The sequence below is a fragment of the Hyla sarda genome, chromosome 1, assembly GCF_029499605.1.
Source record: "Hyla sarda isolate aHylSar1 chromosome 1, aHylSar1.hap1, whole genome shotgun sequence".
In the NCBI taxonomy this organism is placed as follows: Eukaryota; Metazoa; Chordata; class Amphibia; order Anura; family Hylidae; genus Hyla; species Hyla sarda.
The window spans coordinates 192,654,956-192,679,910 of record NC_079189.1 but is presented as its reverse complement, the minus strand read 5'-3'; the positions used below and the strand labels follow the sequence as shown (position 1 = coordinate 192,679,910).

The 24,955-nt window shown below is 42.0% G+C and overlaps 1 protein-coding gene across 1 annotated transcript in view; it reads right to left on the bottom strand.

The window, feature by feature from the left end:
• Window positions 1–744: 744 nt before the first annotated feature.
• The window catches only part of TACR3 (tachykinin receptor 3), a 196,021-nt gene continuing 171,810 nt past the window's right edge, over window positions 745–24,955 (bottom strand). Inside the window, exons 4-5 of the mRNA XM_056566298.1 lie at window positions 4,526–4,722; window positions 745–1,683 (exon numbers count right to left, since the gene is read on the bottom strand). Coding sequence (XP_056422273.1) covers window positions 1,362–1,683; window positions 4,526–4,722 — 519 coding nt within the window. The 3' untranslated portion in view covers window positions 745–1,361. The remainder of the gene's footprint in view (window positions 1,684–4,525; window positions 4,723–24,955) is intronic.

Sequence of the window (24,955 nt, the reverse complement as noted above, 5' to 3'; positions counted from 1 at the left end):
GATTAAAGAAAAATAAGTAGATAACTAATACAGAATCCTTATATACTGTATTAAAGTAAGAAAGATCTGCTGGGAGCTGTAATCACTGTCTATGTAGCGGACAGGAGCTTCTTCAGGGTCCTGTACAGTACACTCAGTGTCCAAAAAAACAGAGCTGCCCTCACCTTGTGCCCAAAGGAGCAGCTAACCCTGGTACAGGTAAAGAGTAGTACAGAAGATATAGTACAGAACATGTAGTTCCTCCCTGTACTGTGGGGGCCACTACCGGACAGCCAGTCAGTGCATACACTTCAGTAATACATGGGCTTTACCAGTAAAATGACCAATGTAATTGGTCAGTTCTTCCAGCCATTGACATGTTTCACAGATCTGGACTGTCTGTACATTGTATGTTGAGTCTGGTTTCAAGTTACAATGGTCCAGAAAAGACCAATGTATGTTGAAACTATTGTATGTTGAGGCCATTGTAAGTTGAGGGATCACTGTAATAGGTTGTTGTAAACAGAACTTGCAAGGTAGAGGCATTAAATCTGTTCTTCCCTACAGCTTTCAGGTTTATTTCTGAACTTGAAACAATTGAGTGTAATTGAGATACTAATATTAAATCATCGACTTGTCATAATGTATTTCTCTAATAATTTAATAAAAACTAATAAAAAAGAAGTGTATTTTGTGAGTAATATGGGATAAATAGCTAATTGTGGGGGGTCCGACTGATGGGGACAACTGATCCCCCCCCCCCCCCCCCCCCCCCGCGATCTCCGGGAACAGGACTCGGCTCTCAGTAAGGAGTGATATTCATTTCTAAGGCTATGCCTAAAAGAGCCAAGTACAGCACTCTGGCATCACCGATACTCCCATGGAAATTATGGAGCGCATGCTGTCTAGAGTCCCATTCTGGAGATCAAAGGGCGTCCGACTGCTGGTATAATGGATAAGGATAGGGGATAAATTAGTTTTGGCTAGAGTTCTCCTTTAAGCTGAGGATTAGAATTTTCTAAAAAGTGTGCCCTTATACTGTATTTTTCTGTTTACAAATATTATTCAAAAAATAAGTCACAAGGCATGCCATCAATTGCACTGGTAATGCACAAAACAGTACAAAATAGTAGACAAGCAAACACCATGCCTTTACATTCACCTACTGACAATTGATATGTTTAAAGAGTAAAAATAAGGAGTCATTTTCCATGTCTGGACACAAGGCTAAAATTCATGAAACGGACAAACCTCCCTGATGTTTAAAGCCAAACATTTCGCATTTAATAAGATGGCCATGATTTCTTGTCATGCCTATTTCATTACAAGTTAAAAATAGATTTATCGTTTCAGTATCTTTTTAATACTGCCTGATAAACAATTCATGAATAACAGTCTGCCGATGTACAGGGGGAACTAATGAAAATGGAATTTGTGGAGGCATCCGTTGAATTTTTTCGGGAACAACCGTTTAAAGTCGATTCGCTAGAAGTAACTCTTTTCTTGTGGCTGTGAATAGATTTGGAATTTTCGCCATCATTTGGATCGAATACAACAGTCATGCTGGATTCCATCCTGGATACCGTATATAGACTGCTCTGTCTTGTTGGGTGGAACCTGGTGGATTTGAGCTCCAATTCATCATAACTGGATACTTCAATAAATGGACACCATCTAAATGCTCTTTTGAAACCAGCACGAAATCTGTGAATACAGAAATAGGACATAAACAGGAAAGCAACATAAAAAAAGAGTGAACACTTGAATTCTTTAAGATACAGTATGCCGCAGAAAAAAGTGGCTACAATTAGTCTGCTTTAGTCTAGGTTTCAAGGTTTTTTCTGGAGTTTTTTGAAAAGCTGCCACTGCAGTTTTTGAGCCAAAGCCAGAAGTGTATTCAAAATGGGAAATATGAAGGAAGGACTTATGCTTCTCATTTTTGCTGGATCCACTTCTGAACTTGGCTCAAAAACTGCAGTGGCAGTTTTATTAAAAAATAAATAAATAAAACTCCCAAATAGTATAGCCAATCACATGATTCTGTCCCACAAATAATTATGTATTGAATCTGTTGTATGGATCCTTAACCCCTTTTAAGTAATTTTAAGTCATTTTACCCAAAAATCTATGGCGAAACGGGAAAAAAATAATTGTGTGACAAAATGGAAGAAAAAATGCCATTTTGTAACTTTTGGGGCTTCCGTTTCTACACAGTAATTTTTTTGGCAAAAATGACACCTTCACTATATTCTGTAGGTCCATACGATTAAAATGATACCCTACTTATGTAGGTTTGATTTTGTCGTACTTCAGAAAAAAATCATAACTACCGGTACATGCAGGAAAATTTATATGTTCAAAATTGTCAACTTCTGACCCCTATAACTTTTTTATTTTTTCGCGTATGGGGTGGTATGATGGCTCATTTCTTGCGCAGTGAAGTATTTTTGGTACCATTTTTGTATTGATATGACTTATTGATCGCTTTTTATTCATTTTTTTATGATATAAAAAGTGAACAAAAATACGCTATTTTGGACTTTGGATTTTTTTTGTGCGTACGCCATTAACTGTGCAGTTTAATTATTTATATATTTTTATAATTCGGACATTTCCGCACGTGGCACTACCACATATATTTATTTCTACTGTTCTTTTTTTTTTTTTTAAATGGGAAAAAGGAGGTGATCCAAACTTTGATTAGGGAAGGGGTTAAATGATCTTTATTAACTTTTTTTTCCACTTTTTTATTTTGCAATGTTATAGCACCTACAGGGGGCTATAACACTGCCCACACAGATCTTTTACATTGATCAATGGTTTCTCATAGGAAACCATTGATCGATGATTCTGCTGCTTGACTGCTCATGCCTGGATCTCAGGCACTGAGCAGTCATTCGAAAATTGAACACCAGGAGGCAGGTAGGGACCCTCCTCGTGTCCTACAGCTGTTCAGGACACCGCAATTTCACTGCGGCAGTCCCGAACAGCCCTCTGAGATAACCGGCATTAGTTTACTTTCACTTTAGACGCGGTGATCAACTTTGAACACCACGTCTGAAGGGTTAATAGCGCACGGCACCACAATCAGTGCCGCACTATTAGCCACGGTTCCCGATTGTTAGAGATTGGGCCCGACCCGCTATGACCCGCTATGATGCTGTGGCCCCACGTTACAGAACTAGAGCGGACTCAGGGCATACAGGTATGCACTGGGTCATTAAGAGGTTAAAGGGGTACTCTGCCCCTAGAGATATTATCCCCTATACAAAGGATAGGGGATAAGATGTAAGATCACAGGGGGCCGGCTGCTGGGATCCCCTGCGATCTCTGGCACGGCATCGTAACATTCTGCTGGTACAGCAGAAAAAGGATCCTGAGGAGGGTGAGTATAACTTTTTAATTTTATGACAGCAAAAGCTGATTACTAAAAGTTTTGTGGGGCCGAACAACCTCTTTAAAACAAATCTGTCAGCGGGTAATCAGGTGATGTAAGTAAGCTCATGGCTGGATATTGTTAGTCATTCTGATGTATCATGATGTCTTTATCAAGTGGTGTATGTCAAACAATGTAGGTGTATGCAAGAAGGCATGGAGGAGGGTGATAAAGAGGGCATATGCCTGACTTTCCTGGCTAATGCTCCCTGGGATTATCTCTCACCAATGGAGAGAACTATAAAGATAAAAAGAAGGCATGACCAGGTCTATCTATCCATGGGTTTGTTTACACCAGCATTTAACTACTGACTACTGGTCTACTGCAAATGGACCCAAATGTCTACCAAGTTAAAAATGCAACCTCTTCTTTTAAACAAGTACCATTGGACCTAGAAAAACAAACAACATTAATGTCATGTTCTATAAAAAAAATGTATATATCCCTTCCACATATTTTAAGTTAAAACTAGTGTACACTGATACAAATACATGTCACCTATCCATTAGTTTTGATAATTTGAGAACTATAGGAACGGTATACCAGGACAGATCTGGCCTAGAGCTGATGCTTACCGTCAGTTTCCTCTAACAATTTAGTCAGTTTCCTCTAACAACATACTCTCTGTATGTACACGAGTCCTCTTATTTGTAAAGAGCAAGTAAGCTGACAACTGTATAAATTACTTTATTATTTCTTATCTAGGTCACATTATGAATATTGTAATTAAATTATACTCCTACGTATCTCTATAAATACGGTCTAAAATATCATTGTAATCTGAAGACCAACATGGAAAAGATGCAGCTAATTTCCACAGATAAGCCATTGGAATACAAAATTGTTTAGCACGTCACAGCTTGTAACGGACATATATCACATGAGACACATTATTTCAGATCATTGACTCTAAATGTTTCTAACACTAATTATAAGACAAAAATCACAGTCTGGAAATTTGCCAAAGAATTTTCCCTCCCTACGGAGTAGCTTTTGCCGCCTTGTTTAACATTCAGAACAGCTGATTTACTTCTTGAAGGGTAATTGTCATATCAGGATTGTTAATTGATGGATCGGAACAAAAGGTCTTCCTGCATTTTTTTTTCTTACCTTTTATTAAGACAGCAATATATTATGGGGTTATACATTGTTGAGCTCATTGCCAGCCAAAAAATGGCCAAATAGATTTGTTGGATGTATTTCCATCTCTCCACTTTGATATCGAGTGCAGTTACAATAAAAAATATATGATAGGGAAGCCAACAGATTGCAAAGGTCACCACCACCACAATCATCATTTTCACCACCTGAAAAATGAAAGAAGAAAGCTAACATTAGTAATACATTACATGCATTCTATCATAAACTGATGAAAATTTAATTAAGCTTTCGGCAAATACAGTATGTACCCATCATTTATGATATTGGTGTTGTGATAGTCTGGGGGACTTGGGTATGGGGAGTGTAGCTGTGCGATGACTAAAGGGTGCTTGTTAACCCTTGCTATTCGTGACCCCAGGGTGAGGGCTCCTCAGTAATGCTTGTCCTACCGCCACGCTTCCCAAGAGCGATAGGGAGGTAGATAATAATGGAATGTCCACAACTGGAGAGTTTTCTGAAACAGTTGTAACTTTTACTGAAGATTTTATGCAAGCTTCATAACCGGAACAGTTGCTATAAATGCAAGCTTTCTTTGGAGATTAACAATGTTTGGGACTTTAGCAGTTTTAAAGGGGTACTCCGGTGAAAACCATTTTTCTTTTAAATCAACTGGTGGCAGAAAGTTAAACATATTTGTAAATTACTTCTATCAAAAAATCTTAATCCTTCCTGTACTTATTAGCTGCTGAATACTACAGAGGAAATTATTTTCTTTTTGGAATGCTCTCTGATGACATCACGAGCACAGTTCTCTCTGCTGACGTTATTATAATAATAATAACACTTTATTTTTTGTTGTCCTTAGTGGGATTTGAACCCAAGTCCCCAGCACTGCAAGGCAGCAGTGCTAACCACTGAGCCACCATGCTGCCCTTACCATACATCTGCCATACATCTGCCATACATCTGCCATACATCTGCTATGTATGGTTGCTAAAATGAACAGAGATGTCAGCAGAGAGCACTGTGCTCGTGATGTCATCAGTGTTCCAAAAAGAAAGGAATTTCCTCTGTAGCATTCAGCAGCTAATAAGTACTGGAAGGATTAAGATTTTTTAATAGAAGTAATTTACAAATATGTTTAACTTTCTGCCACCAGTTGATTTAAAAGAAAAAAGGTTTTCACCGGAGTACCCCTTTAAGTCTTTAGGGTAATATGTGCTGTTCCACTGGATTTAGGGGATTAGTTGCGGTCCAGAAGTTACGTTAGCTTTAGCGGGGATTAGTTTAGAACTCACGGTTTAGTTCCGCTGAGGCCGGTAGGTTTTCAGGCCTAGCGTTTCTTTGCAAGTTGCGCAGATCCATACTGCTAGTCCGGCATCCACGAAAGCAGCAACCCAAGAGCGCGATAATTGGCTATAGCTCCCTTATATGGTCACGGGCTGGACTAGTGCTAATTAGTCCAATACTTGAGTCAATCACCATTACAAAGGATTGTGGGTAACACGTGACCCAAGGACCTCCAAAGGTCCTCCAACATACCATAGAGGATATTAACATGGTCACATTACCGAAGGTCCCGTGACGCTAAACAAGGTAAGTAGTATAGTAGTAGTATTAAATATACATTATTACCAAATATATACATGTATTAACAGTATAGAATTAGAGATGAGAAGAGGCGACTAGGGGCTGTCCCACCTAGTTACTATGACTTTGGGGACCACCACACTAGGTACGGCATGCAATAAGGTACCGGGACACCACAGTGTATCCTACAAATGCATTTGTATTTGCAATAATGAGAGTTAAAGTTGAGGTGATGATTAAAATATAGTTATATTCCACTTGGCATGGATAATGCAAATAACCAAAACAAAAGAAAAAAAACAAGACAAAACACAATACAAAAAGAAACTATATAGTGCAACATACTTTGCAATTCATATTTGCACAATTTAAACAGGAGCAGTTGTACCCTATGTGCAGAGGCCCTATAGGTAATGCATCACATCATCTTTCCATTATAAAAAAGTACTCTACTTCCTCCTAGTTTGCAAGTAAAAGAGTTGAATAATTATTAACATATCCCAACATTGGTTTGCAGTTCACTCGACAACTTACTGAGGATTTTGGATTTTGGAGAACAAATAAGGTGTTAGTTGACAGTAAACAATGAATTATTTTGGAATTGGGTATTGAAAATCAGATGACCCACATACAGATCTACACAGGGACTACCTGTTGGCTATTTTGTGATTTGTTTTGCCAAATTTAAAAATAATGGCCATAATTTTAAACATAGGAAGAAGAAGGCTCACATGACCTGGACCACGGCCCAGCTCATTCCACCTCAATGTCTGACCTCATAAATGCTCTTCTGGGTGAATTGGCAATAATTCCCATAAAGGAACATCGACATCTTGCAGAAATTTTTTCCAGAAGAGTGGAAGCTGTTTTTTTTAACTTCTTTTTGTTGAAAGTTTTACAGACTTACAAACCAATAAACAAGAAATCAATGTAGAATATGTCACAATCTGACGCTTAATAAAATCCAAATATACTACATGAAAAGAAGAAAATAGCAATATACAGCACATCTGTCAGTAACTGCATAAGTCTCTCACATGACAGTCAGACTGTTCTGAACTACAGCAACTAGATGGGAAGTTTACATCAACAAGGCGAACCGCCAGAAAGAATATGCGTATGCCTGAAAGCATCAACTTGGCCTCAGAGAAGTCGGGTCAGAATGTTAAAAAACATACAAACATGCAAGAAACCAAAAACTATCCCCATCCCCCCTCCCAAATCTTTTTGATGTTCAAGAATCACAAAGTAGAGAAAATCTTCCTACACTGCCTTTTGGACTTTCACTCTGTGTATTGGTATGCCTTTATTAACAGAGTAAGATCTGTCTGATCAAGGTGGGCTGTAGCCAGTGTCGTGAGATGCACTTTTTCACAACTAATAGTGCTACATGAAGAATAGATGATCGTGAGTACCCCCTATTAGGCTCTGTATCTTAAGGAGTCAGATTATTAAATTAATTCCCTTTAGCGAAAGTACCCAAACCTCTTTTATATAGCCCCTAGCAGCCTTCCACACTGTTTAAATATCTGATCATTTCCAGATTCAGTGAAAAATATTGTCTTAAGGAAGGGAACATTTCAGGTAAGACCATAGATAATGTGCCTGGAGCTTCTGTGTAAGAGTCGTCAAAGGCATAAGTGGCTCTGTGGGCTATGTGAATAAACATTTCCCTTTATTGTTCATTTATTATGATTTTATGAACATTCTGCCACCCAGGTAAAATTGTTTGTGAAATAGTTTGAATGTTTGATATATATTTTTCTGTAGCTATCAGGGGCATCTTATCTCTAGGATTTTGTTGGTATTCTTTTCTATATATGGTGCTAACTCGGTTTTTCAATGCTTAAATATATGAATAGGTACATTTTATGTATTTTGCCATTCTAAGAGTGATCCTGCTTTATTTTCGTGCCAGAAAAAATTTGCATCTCTTTGATCCTGTTTGAACTGCTCCTGTAACTCCAACCACAACTCAAACTCGGATTTAGCTGCCACCCATTTTTAAAGCAGTATATGTCCACCATAGAGTATGGCTGGCCTGTCAACATGCTATGACCGGCTTCTTTTTTATAGTGGTGAACTATGCTAGAATATGAACTTGCAAAGCAGCCTTTGCCATGTCTCAGTAGCGATGTGGCTGATGGGCACAGCATCTGTTTGGGATTCAAAATAAAAGCACTTAAAGAGGCCCAAAACATTATTATCCCCTGCTAAGAAAGACAGGAGCTGCCATAAGTAATCTGTTCTCATGGGGTGGGTGTCCATCAGTGAGATGATAACTGGAATGCAGTCTAAGATAACTAAAGCATCAATAGTGACGTCTTGTATCCTGAGCAACAGATCAGGTGACGACAACAGGCAGTCTATGCACAACCATCCATTATGTGCATGCAAGAAATGTGTACAAACATGTTCTGCTGGCTGTAAGCACCACCATGTATCCACTAGACATGTTGATTCAAGAAATTGACTCAGTACCTGGTCTTATGGACGAAGCATGTGAGCCATGGTTCATGGTGAAGTCCCTCAACACACCCCCCCCCCCCCCCCGCCACCCTCTTTTAAGTGAATCCATGAGAATTTGTTGTATTAACCCATAATCAATTATTGGGTAAAATAAAGAATAAAATAGACTTTGTTAATACTTACTATATCGATGTCTGATAGGGTACCTATAGTAAAAATAATTATACTTCCCCAGATTTATGATGAAGGTTTTTGCAGTGTGATTGAGAGAAAATGGTTTAGGAGAATTGACAATTGGGTTTATTTACTGTGTAGTTTTCTTTGTGGGTTTTGATTCCTGACAGGTATTTTCCCAAGGTATTTACTAATGTTCCCCTACATTTTGTACTTTTCCCTACGTTTTGCTTTTTTTTTTTTAACAACTGCTCTGATCTGTTGCGTTTTTTTCTAGCTGAAATCCCCCACATTTTAAGGGAAAACCTTAGTAAATATGTTGGGATTTTTTAAAACTGTCAGGGACACACCCCTTTTTTCAGGACCATGCCCCTTTCTCCTGGGAGCATGCCCCTTTTCTGGTTTTTCTTGTAAAATGGAGGGCTTTGTGTTTTTTGGTTGCAAATTGTGTCGCAAGTTCCGGGTGAAAAACCCGAGAAAAAAGAGTTAGGATCACATTAGTAAATAAACTCCAATATGTTAAACAGATTGTATGGGGCAAGAAGAGGCTTTATTTAAAGTATAGAAAACTAATGAAAAATTGGAGCTCGAAGATTAATAGGGCATAAAAAATGGTGCTATCAAAATATAAATTTATTAAAATAATACTCTCATAATGTACACTTCAGGGCCCTTGTAGGTGCTACACCAATATAGATGAAAAGGAAATATACTATAAAAATAACCTAATTTTTTTTAAACCATACAGCTCCCTAAATTACTACACACATTGATAACAATACAGAGATAACATATAGTATTTATCAAAACCTGCCCAGAGGAAAAGTTGCTGAGCATAGCAACCAATCAGATCACTACTTTCCCTTATGAAAAGGCCTCTGAAAAATGAAAGAAGCGATCTGATTGGTTGCTATGGTTGCAACTTTTCCTCTGCACAGGTTTTGATAAATCTCCCCCTATGTCTCGAAATAATGATAATGATAGATCCATTCCTGTGAATAAAAGATATTATTGTTCCTCCATGAAGAATGTTCACCTTACATAGTGTTATACTTAGATTGAATATATATGTCCAATAATTTTAGGACACCTAACACATAGTACCAACAGCAGAAGAGCAGTTATCATCCACACACTGTTTATAGTTTCTCGATATCCTGTTCCGGTGAAGAAATGATGACAACATATACAAATTGCTTGACCAAAAGGTAAATAGGGATTTACCCCAAAAATGTATTGGAAAAAGACCTGAGAAGGCCCCCCCCCCCCACGATCAGACATCTTATCCCTATCCTATCTAAAGCCGGAATACCCCTTTAGGGTGTGTTTATACGCTAGTAACTAGCAACGGGTTTCCTGCTGCGGGAAACCCGCTGCGAGTTACGCTACCATTCATTTAACAGTCCGCAAATCTGAAACTATTGCGGACTGTCTGTGGACCCATTTAAATCAATGGTGGCGTAACCCGCAGCGGGATTCCTGCAGCGGGCAACCTGCTGCTGGTAATAGAATGTGAACGCACCCTTAATGCGTCTGCCCGTGCAAGTCCAAAGTGTAAGCTGTTATGACTGCACCTAGCTCATACTGATCATAAATAACAAACAGTCAGAATCAGAACAAATTCAGAATCAGAACAAAATAAGTAGAAAAGTCAGGGTTTTAGCTCTCACCAAGTTCTTTTTATTCACAACTAGCTTAATACCCGGTGTTGCCCGGTTTTTCCTTTCTAATCCTTGTTGGGGAGGAAAATAAACAAAGGAGGAAGCTTTTGACTTCATATCCCATCCTCATATATTGTTGTCATATCCCAACCCCATATCCTGTCCTCATATCCCGACCTCCTATCCTGACCTCCTATCTCGTCATCATATCTCGACCTCATATCCTGTCCTAATATCCCGTCCTCATATTCTGACCTCCTATACTGTCCTCCTATCCTGAGCTCCTATCTCAACCTTCTATCTCAACCTCCTATCCTGACCTCCTATCCTCCTATCCCTATTCAGTCCAGCGATCTGCGGCAGATTCCGGGTCAATCGGGTCTCCAGTGACCCGATGACCCGGAATTACTGGCTGATCGGGGCCGGCCCCGAACAGCCAGAGCCAGCAGGGGTGAGGTGGCACTGGTGCCACCTCACGATCGCCCTGATTCGTCGGCCGGATTACCGGCCGACCAATCAGGGCGCCTGCTGCGGGTGTCACTCCCGCAACCCGCTCCGCCCCTCTTCCGGAGGACGTGAGCGGGTGCGGGAAGACGACCCCCAGTGCTGGGGACCCGATCCCCGGCGTCCCTGTTGGGATCGGGGCCCCAGGAGCAGCGGCGGAGACGACGAGGGACTGACCTGTGCGGCTGGATCGTTGGAGGTGAGTGACAGCCTCCTGCTGTTGCTTAGCAACAGCTCCCAGCATGCAACAAGGGCATGCTGGGAGCTGTAGTTATGCAACAGCAGGAGGCAGACCACCACAGCTCCCAGCATGCCCTTATGGGCATGCTGGGATTTGTAGTTTTGCAACAGCTGAAGGCACATTCTTTCTATGTAAAAGTGTACCTTCAGCTGTTGTGTAACTACAACTCCCAGCTTGCACAATCAGCTAAAGTGCATGCTGGGAGTTGTAGTGGTGCATCTGGTGGTTGCATAACTACAACTCCCAGCATGCCCGTTGGCTGTCGGTGACTGCTGAGAGTTGTAGTTTTGCAACAGCTGAAGGCACACTGAGTTAAGTAGTAAACCAGTGTGTCTCCAGCTGTTGCATAACTACAATCCCCAGCATCCCCAGCCAATGTAGTATGCCTCCGGCTGTTGCATAACTACAAGACCCAGCATGCCCTTCCGCTGTCCGTACATGCTGGGGGTTGTAGCTTTTGCAACAGCTGAAGGCACACTGGTTGCAAAACACTGAGTTTGTTACCAAACTCGGTGTTTCACAACCTGTGTGTCTCCAGCTGTTGCAAAACTACAACTCCCAGCATGCACTGATAAACCGTACATGCTTGGAGTTGTAGTTTTGCAACAGCTGGATGTTTCTCCCCCCCCCCCCCCAATGTGAACGTACAGGGTACACTCACATGGGCGGAGGATTACAGTAAGTATCCGGCTGCAAGTTTGAGCTGCGGCAAATTTTCTGTCGCAGCTCAAACTGCCAGCGAGAAACTACTGTGAACCCCCCGCCCATGCGACTGTACCCTAAAAACACTACACTACACTAACACACAATAAAATAAAAAGTAAAAAACACTACATATACACATACCCCTACACAGCCCCCCTCCCCTCCCCAATAAAAATGAAAAACGTCTGGTACGCCACTGTTTCCAGAACGGAGCCTCCAGCTGTTGCAAAACAACTACTCCCAGTATTGCTAGATAGCCACTGACTGTCCAGGCATGCTGGGAGTTTTACAACAGCTGGAGGCCCCCTGTTTGGGAATCACTGGCGTAGAATACCCCTATGTCCACCCCTATGCAATCCCTAATTTAGGCCTCAAATGCGCATGGCGCTCTCACTTTGGAGCCCTGTCGTATTTCAAGGCAACAGTTTAGGGCCACATATGGGGTATCGCCGTACTCGGGAGAAATTGGGCTCCAAATTTTGTGGGGTATTTTCTGCTATTACCCTTTTTAAAAATGTTAAATTTTTGGGAAAACAAGCATTTTAGGTTAAAAAAAAAATTTTTTTTTTACATATACAAAAGTCATGAAACACCTGTGGGGTATAAAGGTTCACTTAACCCCTTGTTACGTTCCCCGAGGGGTCTAGTTTCCAAAATGTTTTTTTTTTTTTTGCTGTCCTGGCACCATAGGGGCTTCCTAAATGCGGCATGCCCCCAGAGCAAAATTTGCTTTCAAAAAGCCAAACGTGACTCCTTCTCTTCTGAGACCTGTAGTGCGCCAGCAGAGCACTTTTCACCCCCATATGGGGTGTTTTCTGAATCGGGAGAAATTGGGCTTCAAATTTTGGGGGGTGTTTTCTGCTATTACCCTTTTTAAAAATGTTAACATTTTGGGAAACCAAGCATATTAGGTAAAAAATAAAAAAAATTTTTTACATATGCAAAAGTCGTGAAACACCTGTAGGGTATTAAGATTCAGATTACCCCTTGTTACTTTCCCCGAGGGGTCTAGTTTCCAAAATGGTATGCCATGTGTTTTTTTTGCTGTTCTGGCACCATAGGGGCTTCCTAAATGCGGCATGCCCCCAGAGCAAAATTTGCTTTCAAAAAGCCAAATGTGACTCCTTCTCTTCTGAGACCTGTAGTGCGCCAGCAGAGCAATTTTCACCCCCATATGGGGTGTTTTCTGAATCGGGAGAAATTGGGTTTCAAATTTTGGGGGGTATTTTCTGCTATTACACTTTTTAAAAATGTAAAATTTTTGGAAAACCAAGCATTTTAGGTACAAAAAATATATATTTTTTTACATATGCAAAAGTCGTGAAACACCTGTGGGGTATTAAGGTTCACTTTACCCCTTGTTACGTTCCCTGAGGAGTCTAGTTTCCAAAATGGTATGCCATGTGTGTTTTTTTGCTGTTCTGGCACCATAGGGGCTTCCTAAAGGTGACATGCCCCCCAAAAACCATTTGACGCTCCTTCCCTTCTGAGCCCTCTACTGCGCCCTCTGAACAATTAACATAGACATATGAGGTATGTGCTTACTCGAGAGAAATTGGGTTTCAATTGCAAGTAAAAATTTTCTCCTTTTTACACTTGCAAAAATTCAAAAATTGGGTCTACAAGAACATGCGAGTGTAAAAAATGAAGATTTAGAATTTTCTCCTTCACTTTGCTGCTATTCCTGTGAAACACCTAAAGGGTTAATACACTTACTGAATGTCATTTTGAATACTTTGTGGGGTGTAGTTTTTATAATGGGGTCTTTTATGGGGCATTTCTAATATGAAGGCCCTTCAAATCCACTTCAAACGTGAACTGGTCCATGAAAAATAGCGAGTTTGAAAAATTGCTGCTGAATTTTGAAGCCCTCTGGTGTCTTCCAAAAGTAAAAACTCATACATTTTATTATGCAAACATAAAGTAGACATATTGTATATGTGAACCCAAAAAAAAAATATTTTGAATATCCATTTTCCTTACAAGCAGAGAGCTTCAAAGTTAGAAAAATGCAAAATTTTCATTTTTTTCATCAAATTTGGTGATTTTTCACCAAAAAAGGATGCAAGTTACCATAACATTTTACCACTAAGTTAAAGTAGAATATGTCACGAAAAAACAATCTCGGAATCAGAATGATAACTAAAAGCATTCCAGAGTTATTAATGTTTAAAGTGACAGTGGTCAGAATTGCAAAAAACTCTCCGGTCCTTATGGTGAAAAAGGGCTCGGTCCTTAAGGGGTTAAACAAATACCCCGACACTCACAAATGGGGGTAGTTAAGGGTTAAATTAACCACCCATATAATTTAAGTGGACATATAAGTAACATGTGACTAAGTATTATGGAAATATCTCCAGCTGTTTGGAAGTTATGCAGTAACATATATTTCCCATTGACTTGTATGGGACTTTAACCTCTTAAGGAACCATGACGTATGCATACGTCATCACACCCTGGGTCTTAAGGACCCATGACGTATGCATACATCGTGGTCTTTTCCTGGTCTCCGCCGCTCACCCGGCGGAGATCGGAAGCGGATCCCTTCAGCAGGGATCCAGGGCAAACGCCGAGGGGGGCAATGTAGGCCCCGCATGTCGGCGATCGCCGCAAATCGCAAGGGAAATAGCCCTTGCGATCTGCTGCGATACCGGGCTGATCGGGTCTCTGGGACCCGACCGCCCGGTAATTTCGCATGATCCCGGCTGTCACAGAAAGCCAGGACCATGCTAAAGCATAGGAGCGAGGTGGCAAGCCTGCCACCTCCTCCGATCCCCTGCGATTCTTCGGTTAGTTAACCGACCAATCGCAGGGGGGGGGGGGGGGCGGTTACTTCCTCCCGCCCTGCCCGGCCCCTGGATGTCCGGAGAGGACGGGAGGAAGACCGGAGGATGCGGCGGGGGACGGGGGAGTGCTGGGGACCGGCCTCGGTACTTACCTCGTCCCTAAAGACCCGGATCCCGGCGAGGAAGATGGCGGCGGCGGCGACAGGTGAGTAGATCTTCAGTCGCGGTCGGGCCCTTTACAGCAATGCACGTCGCCGTAAAGCGACATGCATTGCTGTATTGGGACCCTGTATACTACAACTCCCAGCATGCCCAGACAGCCCTTGGCATCTGGGCATGCTGGGAGTTGTAGTTTTGCAACATCTGGAGGTCCACAGTTTGGGACCACTGTGCCCTTCCAGATGTTGCAAAACTACACATCCTCAGCATGCCCTTACTGTCCAGGCATGCTGGGAGTTGTAGTTCTGTAACATCTGGCCCTTCAGATGTGGCAGAACTACAACTCCCAGCATGCCTGGACAGTTTTGGCATACTGGGAGTTGTAGTTTTGCAACATCTAGAAGGGCACAGATTAGGAACCACTGTATTAGTGGTCTGCAAACTGTAGTCCTCCAGATGTTGCAAACTACAAGCATGCTGGGAGTTGTAGTTCGGCAACATCTGGCTCTAAAGATGTTGCCGAACTACTACTCCCAGCATGCCTGAGAATGTTTGGGAGTTGTGGTTTTGCAACAACAGGAGGCACACTGGTTGGGAAACATTGTCTGTTTCCTAACTCAGTGTTTCCCAACCCGTGTGCCTCCAGCTGTTGCAAAACTATAACTACCAGAATGCACTGAAAGACTGTGCATGCTGGGAGTTGTAGTTTTGCAACAGCTGGAGGTCCCCCTCCCCCTTGTGAATGTACAGGGTATATTCACATGGGCAGGGGGCTTACAGTGAGTATCAGGCTGCAAGTTTGCGATGCAGTAAATTTTGCGCGGCAGCTCAAACTCGCAGCGGGAAAATCGCTGTAACCCCCCCTGCCAGTGTGACTGTACCCTAAAAACACTACACTACACTAAACTAACACAAAATAAAATAAAAAGTAAAAAACACTACATATACACATACCCCTACACAGCCCCCCTCCCCTCCCCAATAAAAATGAAAAACGTCTGGTACGCCACTGTTTTCAAAATGGAGCCTCCAGCTGTTGCAAAACAACAACTTCCAGTATTGCCGGACAGCCATCGACTGTCCAAGCATGCTGGGAGTTTTGCAACAGCTGGAGGCACCCTGTTTGGGAATCACTGGCGTAGAATACCCTTATGTCCACCCCTATGCAAATCCCTAATTCAGGCCTCAAATGCGCATGGCGCTCTCACTTTGGAGCCCTGTCGTATTTCAAGGCAACAGTTTAGGGCCACATATGGGGTATCGCCGTACTCGGGAGAAATTGCCTAACAAATTTTGTGGGGCTTTTTCTCCTTTCACCCCTTATGAAAAGGTGAAGTTGGGGTCTACACCAGCATGTTAGTGTAAAAAAATAATTTTTTTACACTAACATGCTGGTGTTGCCCTATACTTTTCATTTTGACAAAAGGTAAAAGGGAAAAAAGCCCCCCAAAATTTGTAATGCAATTTCTCCCGACTACGGAGATACCCCATATGTGGGCGCACAACAAGGCCCAGAAGGGAGAGTGCACCATGTACATTTGAGGTGATTTGCACAGGGGTGGCTGATTGTTACAGCGGTTTTGACAAACGCAAAAAAAACAAAACCCCACATGTGACCCCATTTCGGAAACTACACCCCTCACGGAATGTAATGTGGGGTGCAGTGAGAATTTACACCCCACTGGTGTCTGACAGATCTTTGGAACAGTGGGCTGCGCAAATTAAAAATTTTGTACAGCCCACTGTTCCAAAGATCTGACAGACACCAGTGGGGGGTAAATGCTCACTGTACCCCTTGTTACGTTCCTCAAGGGGTCTAGTTTCCAGAATGGTATGCCATGTGGGGGTTATTTTGCTGTTCTGGCACCATAGGGGCTTCCTAAATGCGACATGCCCCCCGAGCAAAATTTGCTCTGAAAAAGCCAAATATGACTCCTTCTCTTTTGAGCATTGTAGTTCGCCCGTAGTGCGCTTCAGGTCAACTTATGGGGTATCTCCATACTCAGAAGAGATGGGGTTACAAATTTTGGGGGGTATTTTCTGCTATTAACCCCTTCAAAAATGTGAAATTTGGGGGGGAAACACACATTTTAGTGAATTTTTTATTTTTTTTTAACGTATGCAAAAGTCCTGATACCCCTGTGGGGTATTAAGGCTCACTTTATTCCTTGTTACGTTCCTCAAGGGGTCTTGTTTCCAAAATGGTATGGCATGTGGGTATTTTTTGCTGTCCTGGCACCATATGGGCTTCCTAAATGTGACATGCCCCCCGAGCAAAATTTGCTCTCAAAAAGCCAAATATGACTCCTTCTCTTCTGAGCATTGTAGTTCGCCCGTAGTGCGCTTCAGGTCAACTTATGGGGTACCTCCATACTCAGAAGAGATGGGGTTACAAATTTTGGGGGGTATTTTCTGCTATTAACCCTTGCAAAAATGTGAAATTTGGGGGGAAACACACATTTTATTGAAATGTTTAAAAAAAAAATTTACATATGCAAAAGTCGTGAAACACCTGTGGGGTATTAAGGCTCACTTTATTCCTTGTTACATTCCTCAAGGGGTCTTGTTTCCAAAATGGTATGCCATGTGGGCTTTTTTTCCTGTTCTGGCACCATAGGGGCTTCCTAAATGCAACATGCCCCCCAAAAACCATTTCAGAAAAACATACGCTCCAAAATCCCCTTGTTGCTCCTTCCCTTCTGAGCCCTCTACTGCGCCCGCCGAACACTTTACATAGACATATGAGGTATGTGCTTACTCGAGAGCAATTGGGCTACAAATATAAGTATACATTTTCTCCTTTTACCCCTTGTAAAAATTCAAAAATTGGGTCTACAAGAACATGTGAGTGTAAAAAATGAAGATTGTGAATTTTCTCCTTCACTTTGCTGCTTATCCTGTGAAACACTTAAAGGGTTAAAATGCTGACAGAATGTCATTTTTAATACTTTGGGGGGTGCAGTTTTTATAATGGGGTCATTTGTGGGGTATTTCTAAGATGAAGACCCTTCAAATTCACTTCAAACCTGAACTGGTCCCTGAAAAATTGTGATTTTGGAGATTTTGTGAAAAATTGGAAAATTGCTGCTGAACTTTGAAGCCCTCTGATGTCTTCCAAAAGTAAAAACTCGTCAATTTTATGATGCAAATATAAAGTAGACATATTGTATATATGAATAAAAAAATAATATTTGGAATATCCATTTTAATTACAAGCAGAGAGCTTCAAAGTTAGAAAAATGCAAAATTTTCAAATTTTTCATCAAATTTGGGGATTTTTCACCAAGAAAGGATGCAAGTTACCAAAAAATGTTACCACTCAGTTAAAGTAGAATATGTCACGAAAAAACAATCTCGGAATCAGAATGATAACTAAAAGCATTCCAGAGTTATTCATGTTTAAAGTGACAGTGGTCAGATGTGCAAAAAATGGCCGGGTCCTAAGGTGTAAAATGGCTGGGTCCTTAAGGGGTTAAACATAAACCCCGCCCCTGGCAAATTGAGGTGAGCAAGGGTTAAATCACCTATCCTATGTTTGTTGATGACATATAAGTAACATGTGTGCCAAGTTTCATGTTAATATCTTTAGCCGTTTGGACGTTTTTGTGGAACATACATACATACACACACACATACATTGAGTTTTATATATATAGACTAACTGAATACCCGGCGTTGCCCGGTTCAACAAAGGAGAAAGCTTTTGACTTCATATCCCGTCCTCATATATTGTTGTCATATCCCAACACCATATTCCGTCCTCATACCCCAACCTCCTATCCCGACCTCCTATCCCGACCTCCTATCCCGACCTCCTATCCTGACCTCCTATCCCGTCCTCCTATCCCGTCTTCCTATCCCGTCCTTCTATCCCGACCTCCTATCCCGACCTCCTATCCCGTCCTCCTATCCCGTCCTCCTATCCCGTCCTCCTATCCCGACCTCCTATCCCGTCCTCCTATCCCGTCCTCCTATCCCGTCCTCCTTTCTCGTCCTCATATCCCGACCTCCTATCCCGTCCTCATCCAGTCCTCCTATCCCATCCTTCTATCTCGTCCTCCTATCTTGACCTCCTATCCTGACCATCCCGTCCTCCTATCCCGACTTCCTATCCCGACCTCCTATCCCGTCCTCCTATCCAGTCCTCCTATCCTGTCCTTATATCCCGACCTCCTATCCCATCCTCATCCAGTCCATCCCGTCCTCCCATCCCGTCCTCCAATCCCGTCCTCCTATCCCAACCTCCTATCCCATCCTCCTATGCCGACCTCCTATCCTGTCCTCCTTTCTCGTCCTCCTATCCCGACCTCCTACCCCGACCTCCTATCCCGTCCTCCTATCTGATCCTCCTATCCCGACCTCCTATCCCGACCTCCTATCCCGACCTCCTATCCCATCCTCCTATGCCGACCTCCTATCCTGTCCTCCTTTCTCGTCCTCATATCCCGACTTCCTATCCCGACCTCCTATCCCGTCCTCCTATCCTGTCCTCCTATCTCGTCCTCCTATCTCGTCCTCCTATCTCAACCTCCTATCCCGACCATCCCGTCCTCCTTTCTTGACCTCCTATCTCGACCTCCCATCCCGTCCTCATATCCCAACCTGTAAGATGAGTACCAGGTATTGAAATATCTCCAGCCGTACAGAAGTTGTGTGAGAACATACATTTCCCTTTGATTTGCATGGGACTTTGAACAAAAACCCAGACCCTCACAAATGGGGGTAGTTAAGGGTTAAAATAACTATCCTATATTTTAAGTGGACATATACGTAACATGTGACCAAATATTATCGAAATATCTCCAGCCGTTTGGAAGTTATGGAGTAACATATATTTCCCATTGACTTGTATGGGACTTTAAACATAAACCCCGCCCCTGGCAAATGGGGGTGAGTAAGGGTAAAATCACCTATCCTATGTTTGTTGTTGACAGATAAGTAACATGTGTGCTAAGTTTCATGTTAATATCTTTAGCCGTTTGGAAGTTTTTGTGGAACATACACACATATATATATACACATACCATGTACATACACACACACACACACACACACACGTTGAGTTTTATATATATAGATAATCTAATGAATATCCATCTGAAAAACTCTTTATATTGAGGACAAGATAACACAACATTTACTGCCGCTAGACAAGCATTTCCATTAGCAAATTAACCCCTTAATGACCTCCAATATGCCTTTTTATGCCACTTGGCTTTCACTAAATATAGAGCAGGCTCAGGTGCTGGCTGTATTTTACAGATGACAACTGCCTGCGATGTGCAGAGACCGAACTGACAGGCGTCGCAGCTTTCAAGGATCTGATCAGTAGTGTTGCTCGCGAATATTCGCAATTCGAATATTATTCGCGAATATCGCATATTCGCGAATTCGCGAATTTCGCGAATATAGCGCTATATATTCGTAATTACGAATATTCGTTTTTTTTTTTTTTTTTTTTTTTTTTTTTCTTCTTCACAGTACACATCACAGTGATCACCCCTCTCTGCTTCCAGCTTGTGTGGTGTAAAGAAGGCTGTAATACTACTGTGTGAGACTGGCGTGCGAAAGTTCGCATATGCGAAAATTAGCATATGCTAATTTTCGCATATGCGAATTTCCACAAATGTTAATTTTTCGCATGCGCGTATTTTCGCATACGCGAAAATAAAACGAGGATATAACGAATATGCGAATATTCGCGAATATATGACGAATATTCGTCCATATATTCGCGAATATTCGCGAATTCGAATATGGCCTATGCCGCTCAACACTACTGATCAGCACCACTGCAACACAATCGCAGGGTGCTGATTGGTTACCATGGCCTTCTGAAGGTTTCCGTACCTGCCATGGCAGTCAAATGATTGTTTTTTAAAAGTCCCCAATGGAGAACTAATAATTTGAAATTGAAAAATAAAAATGTTTTTAAATATAAACCCACCATCATTCCCATTTTGAGGGGTGGAAATGTCCGAACAATAAAAACATAGTTATTGATCAGGCACACTAAACGGCAGAAAAAACTAAAAGATACCATACTCAGGAATTACAAATTTTTGTTCAAATCCCACAAAAATGATATTAAAAGGAATCCCATCGACTCCAATATGGTACCAATAAAAGCTAAGGTGACAGCGCAAAAAATTGGCCCTCATACAGCTTTGTAGACAGAAAAATAAAATGTCATAGGAGTTAGAATATGGAGGGGCATTTACTAATCTTTTACTATGTAGTCTGGTTTTTACCCTGTTTTTTTCTACTTCATTTTTGACTATGTGCGACAAATTTACTAAATTGTTGCACGGCGTTAATAAATCTGGCACACATAGGCAAAAGTGGGAAATTTACTTTACGTAGTAGAAAAAATAGTCTGTTCCTTTTTCCTGCTGTCTGAATAGGTTTGGCTGCTAGGTTTCCTTCTGGATCTTTTGTTTTTGAGTTTTTTATAGCTTTTTCACCACATCTAAATAATTCAATAACTAAATTGTAGTCATGGCTCAGAATAGTGGTAAACGGCGTTTAGTGTGTGTGTGTGTGTGTTTATTAAATTTTTTTAACACCGTTTTTTTCTCCCTAAATGTACTTTTTTTTTTTTTTTTTACTTCTTCTACAGATCCGTGTATCCTGTGGACTCCTTCGGATTCGGTGGACTACTTCGACGACCAGCGTTTTTCTTTGCTTTATGTTAATAAAATGGTTAACGAGGGCTTGTGAGGGAGTGTTTTTTTGTAATAATTTTTTTTTTTTAAACCTGTTGTGTTGTTTTTTTTTTTTACTTTACTAGACAGGCTTAGTAGTGGAAGCTGTCTTATAGACGGAGTCCATTACTAAGCCGGGCTTAGCATTAGCCATAAAAACAGCTAGCGCTAACCCCCAATTATTACCCCGGTACCCAACATCACAGGGGTGCCGGGAAGAGCCGATACCAACAGGCCCGGAGCGTCAAAAATGGCGCTCCTGGGCCTAGGCGGTAACAGGATGGCGTTATTTAGGCTGGGGAGGGCCAGTAACAATGGTCCTCGCCCAACCTGGTAACGTCAGGCTGTTACTGTTTGGTTGGTATTTGGCTAAGAATAAAAATAGGGGGTCCCCCCTATTTTCATTCTCGGCCAAATACCAACCAAACAGTAACAGCCTGACGTTACCAGGGTGGGCGAGGACCATTGTTACTGGCCCTCCCCAGCCTAAATAATGCCAGCCTGTTACCGCCTAGGCCCAGGAGCGCCATTTTTGACGCTCCAGGCCTGTTGATACCAGCTCTTCCCGGCACCATGTGGCGTTGGGTACCGGGGTAATAATAGGGGGTTAGTGCTAGCTGTTTATGTGGCTAATGCTAAGCCCAGCTTAGTAATGGACTCCGTCTATAAGACAGCTTCCACTACTAAGCCTGTCTAGTAAAGTAAGGAAAAAACACAACAGGTTTTAAAACATTTTTATTACAAAAAATACTCCCCCACAAGCCCTCGTTAACCATTTTATTGAAATCAAACAAAGAAAAACGCTGGTCATCGAAGTGGTCCACCGAATCCGAAGGAGTCCACAGGATACACGGATCTGAAATGAGAAGAAAAAAAAATGGGTTAGTACATTTATTATCACCTGTTCACACATCTCCCGCCCCACACGACTACAACTGCCAGCATGCCCTTACAGTAAGGACATGCTGGGAGTTGTAGTTGTGTGGTGCAGGAGATGTGTGGGCAAGTGACAAGCTTGTCCCCTGCCCCCAGCTGCAGAACTACAACTCCCAGCATGCCCTTACAGTAAGGTGGGGCGGAGGCCGGGCACAGTGTTTCCCAACCTGGGACTTGCAGTTTTGCAACATCTGGAGGCCAAAGGCTGTCTAGGCATGCTGGGAGTTGTAGTCTTGCAACATCTGGAGGCACCCTGGTTGGGAATTACTGTTTTAGGCCAGTGTTTCCCAACCAGGGTGCCTCCAGATGTTGCAAAACTACAACTCCCAGCATGCCTGGGCAGCCAAAGGCTGTCCAGGCATACTGGGAGTTGTAGTCTTGCAACATCTGGCAGCACCCTGCTTGGGAAGCTTGGGCAACTCACCGGCTTCCGTAGGATCCAGCGCCGCACGACATTGCCGCACGACACTGCCGCCCAACGATCTCCATCACCGATCGTCGCTGGGGCCTCAGAAGGGTAAGTGAACGTCTTCGCCGGTCCCCTTCAGCTGTTTAGTTTTGCAACAGCTGGAGGACTACAGTTTACAGACCACAAACCAGTGGTCTGCAAACTGTGGTCCTCCAGCTGTTGCAAAACTACAACACCCAGCATGCCCTGACAGCCAAAGCTTTTGTCTCTCAGGGCAGGAGCCCGGGCTGACATTACAGTACAGCCGCCCGGGCTCCTCATACTGCCTCCCCGCTATCCTCACTTATGGGGACACTGATATACATCCCCCCCTTGTCTCCTGCCCGCGCCGCTCAGCTCCCGCTGCTACAAGACTACAACTCCCAGCGTGCCCTCACTGTAAGGGCATGCTGGGACTTGTAGTCTTGCAACAGCAGACAGATGGGAGTTGTGTGGCGCTGGCAGGTGAGAGGGGTGGGGATGTAAATCACTGTAGTGTCCCAGTAGCACAGTGAGGGTAGCGGGGAGAAAGTATGTCGGAGCTCGGGCGGCAGTAGCTTTTCCTGCTCCATGTTGGAGCTGGAGTAATTTTAGTAAATTTTTACGACCGTTGCGACAGTTTATTGCGCAACTGCGACTGTCTCAGTTAATAAATACCTGACCACTGCAAGTAAAAATTGAAAACTTGCGTAAATTAAGCGGGAAAAAAAAAATTTGACTCTTGCTAGAGAAAGTCGCACAAAAAATAGGGTAGGCGCAATTGCGACAATTTTGCGCCAAAAATAGTGAGATAAAAATGACTAAACCCCTTAGTAAATGCCCCTCATGGTGATTAAAAGTTTTTTATTTTAATCTTTTTTAACTTTTAATATTTTAAAAGTAGTAGTAAAACAGAAAATATTATCTATCTATATATATATATATATATATATATATATATATATACATATATATATATATATATATATATATATATATATATATAATGTGTATCACTGTAATCATACTAATCTGCAAAAAAAAATATAATATGTCAGTTTTACTTTGTTTTGAAGTAAATTTAATGGTAAAGTGAAGGGTGTCTTTTAAGTACAGCAAAAAACAGCCCTCATCTGACTCTTTATAAAGAAAATAGAACAATTTCGGCTTTAAAGATAAGGAGTTACAAACATTCCTTGCTGGATTCCTTATTGGAATCCGGCACGGAGATTCTGCTGCAGCAAATTCTGCTGTGCACTCAGCAGAATTTCAGCGCCAGATGTTTCCTGCACGGAAATTCCATTTTCCGTGTCCGCACATAGCTGTGCGGTCCTATTGCCGTCATATTATGATGGCGCCCCACACTGTCAATATTGTCCACACAGAGATTCTCCGTGCAGACATTGCGTTGTATGAACATAGCCTTACCAGCAAGGTACAAAACCAAACAGCAGAAGCCTGGCTTAGCAGAGCAGGAAGGGCCTTTTATTTACTGTTGCCAATACCAGCCTACGGCTAAGTTTCTACTTGTTTTTTTTGTGGCCCCAAAAAACGCCAGAAAAAATGCCACAGCATTTTCTTGTGTTTGTTGTTTTTTTCTTGCGTTTTTTCTGGCGTTTTTTTTTGCATTTGAGTGGAAATTTGTTGGGTACCAAAAAAAAGGGTGCAGTAGTGGTGTAAAAACATAATTATTTAACGAAATGTATATTTTTTATAACAAAATGTTAATACATTTTTAATAAAGTGTGTGTGTTTCACTTTTTTTTCTATATTTTTCTATTTTTTTATTTTTTAGGTAGTACTACTACTCCCAGCATGAAACACACTGTTCCATGATGGGAGTAGTAGTACCTGTACTAATAGACATATCGCCCCAGGTGTCAGTTGTGACACCCGATGCGATCATCCATAATATAGCAGAGATGCGGAGCGGCTCTATACAGTGTTCGCATCTCTGCACTATACTCTGGCCAGTGATGTGAATAGAACATCACTCATTCATATTTTCCACCCAGAACTGTGATTGGCCAGATGGTTTCAGCCAATCACAGCTCTCAGCGGGAAATATGAATGAGCGATGTTC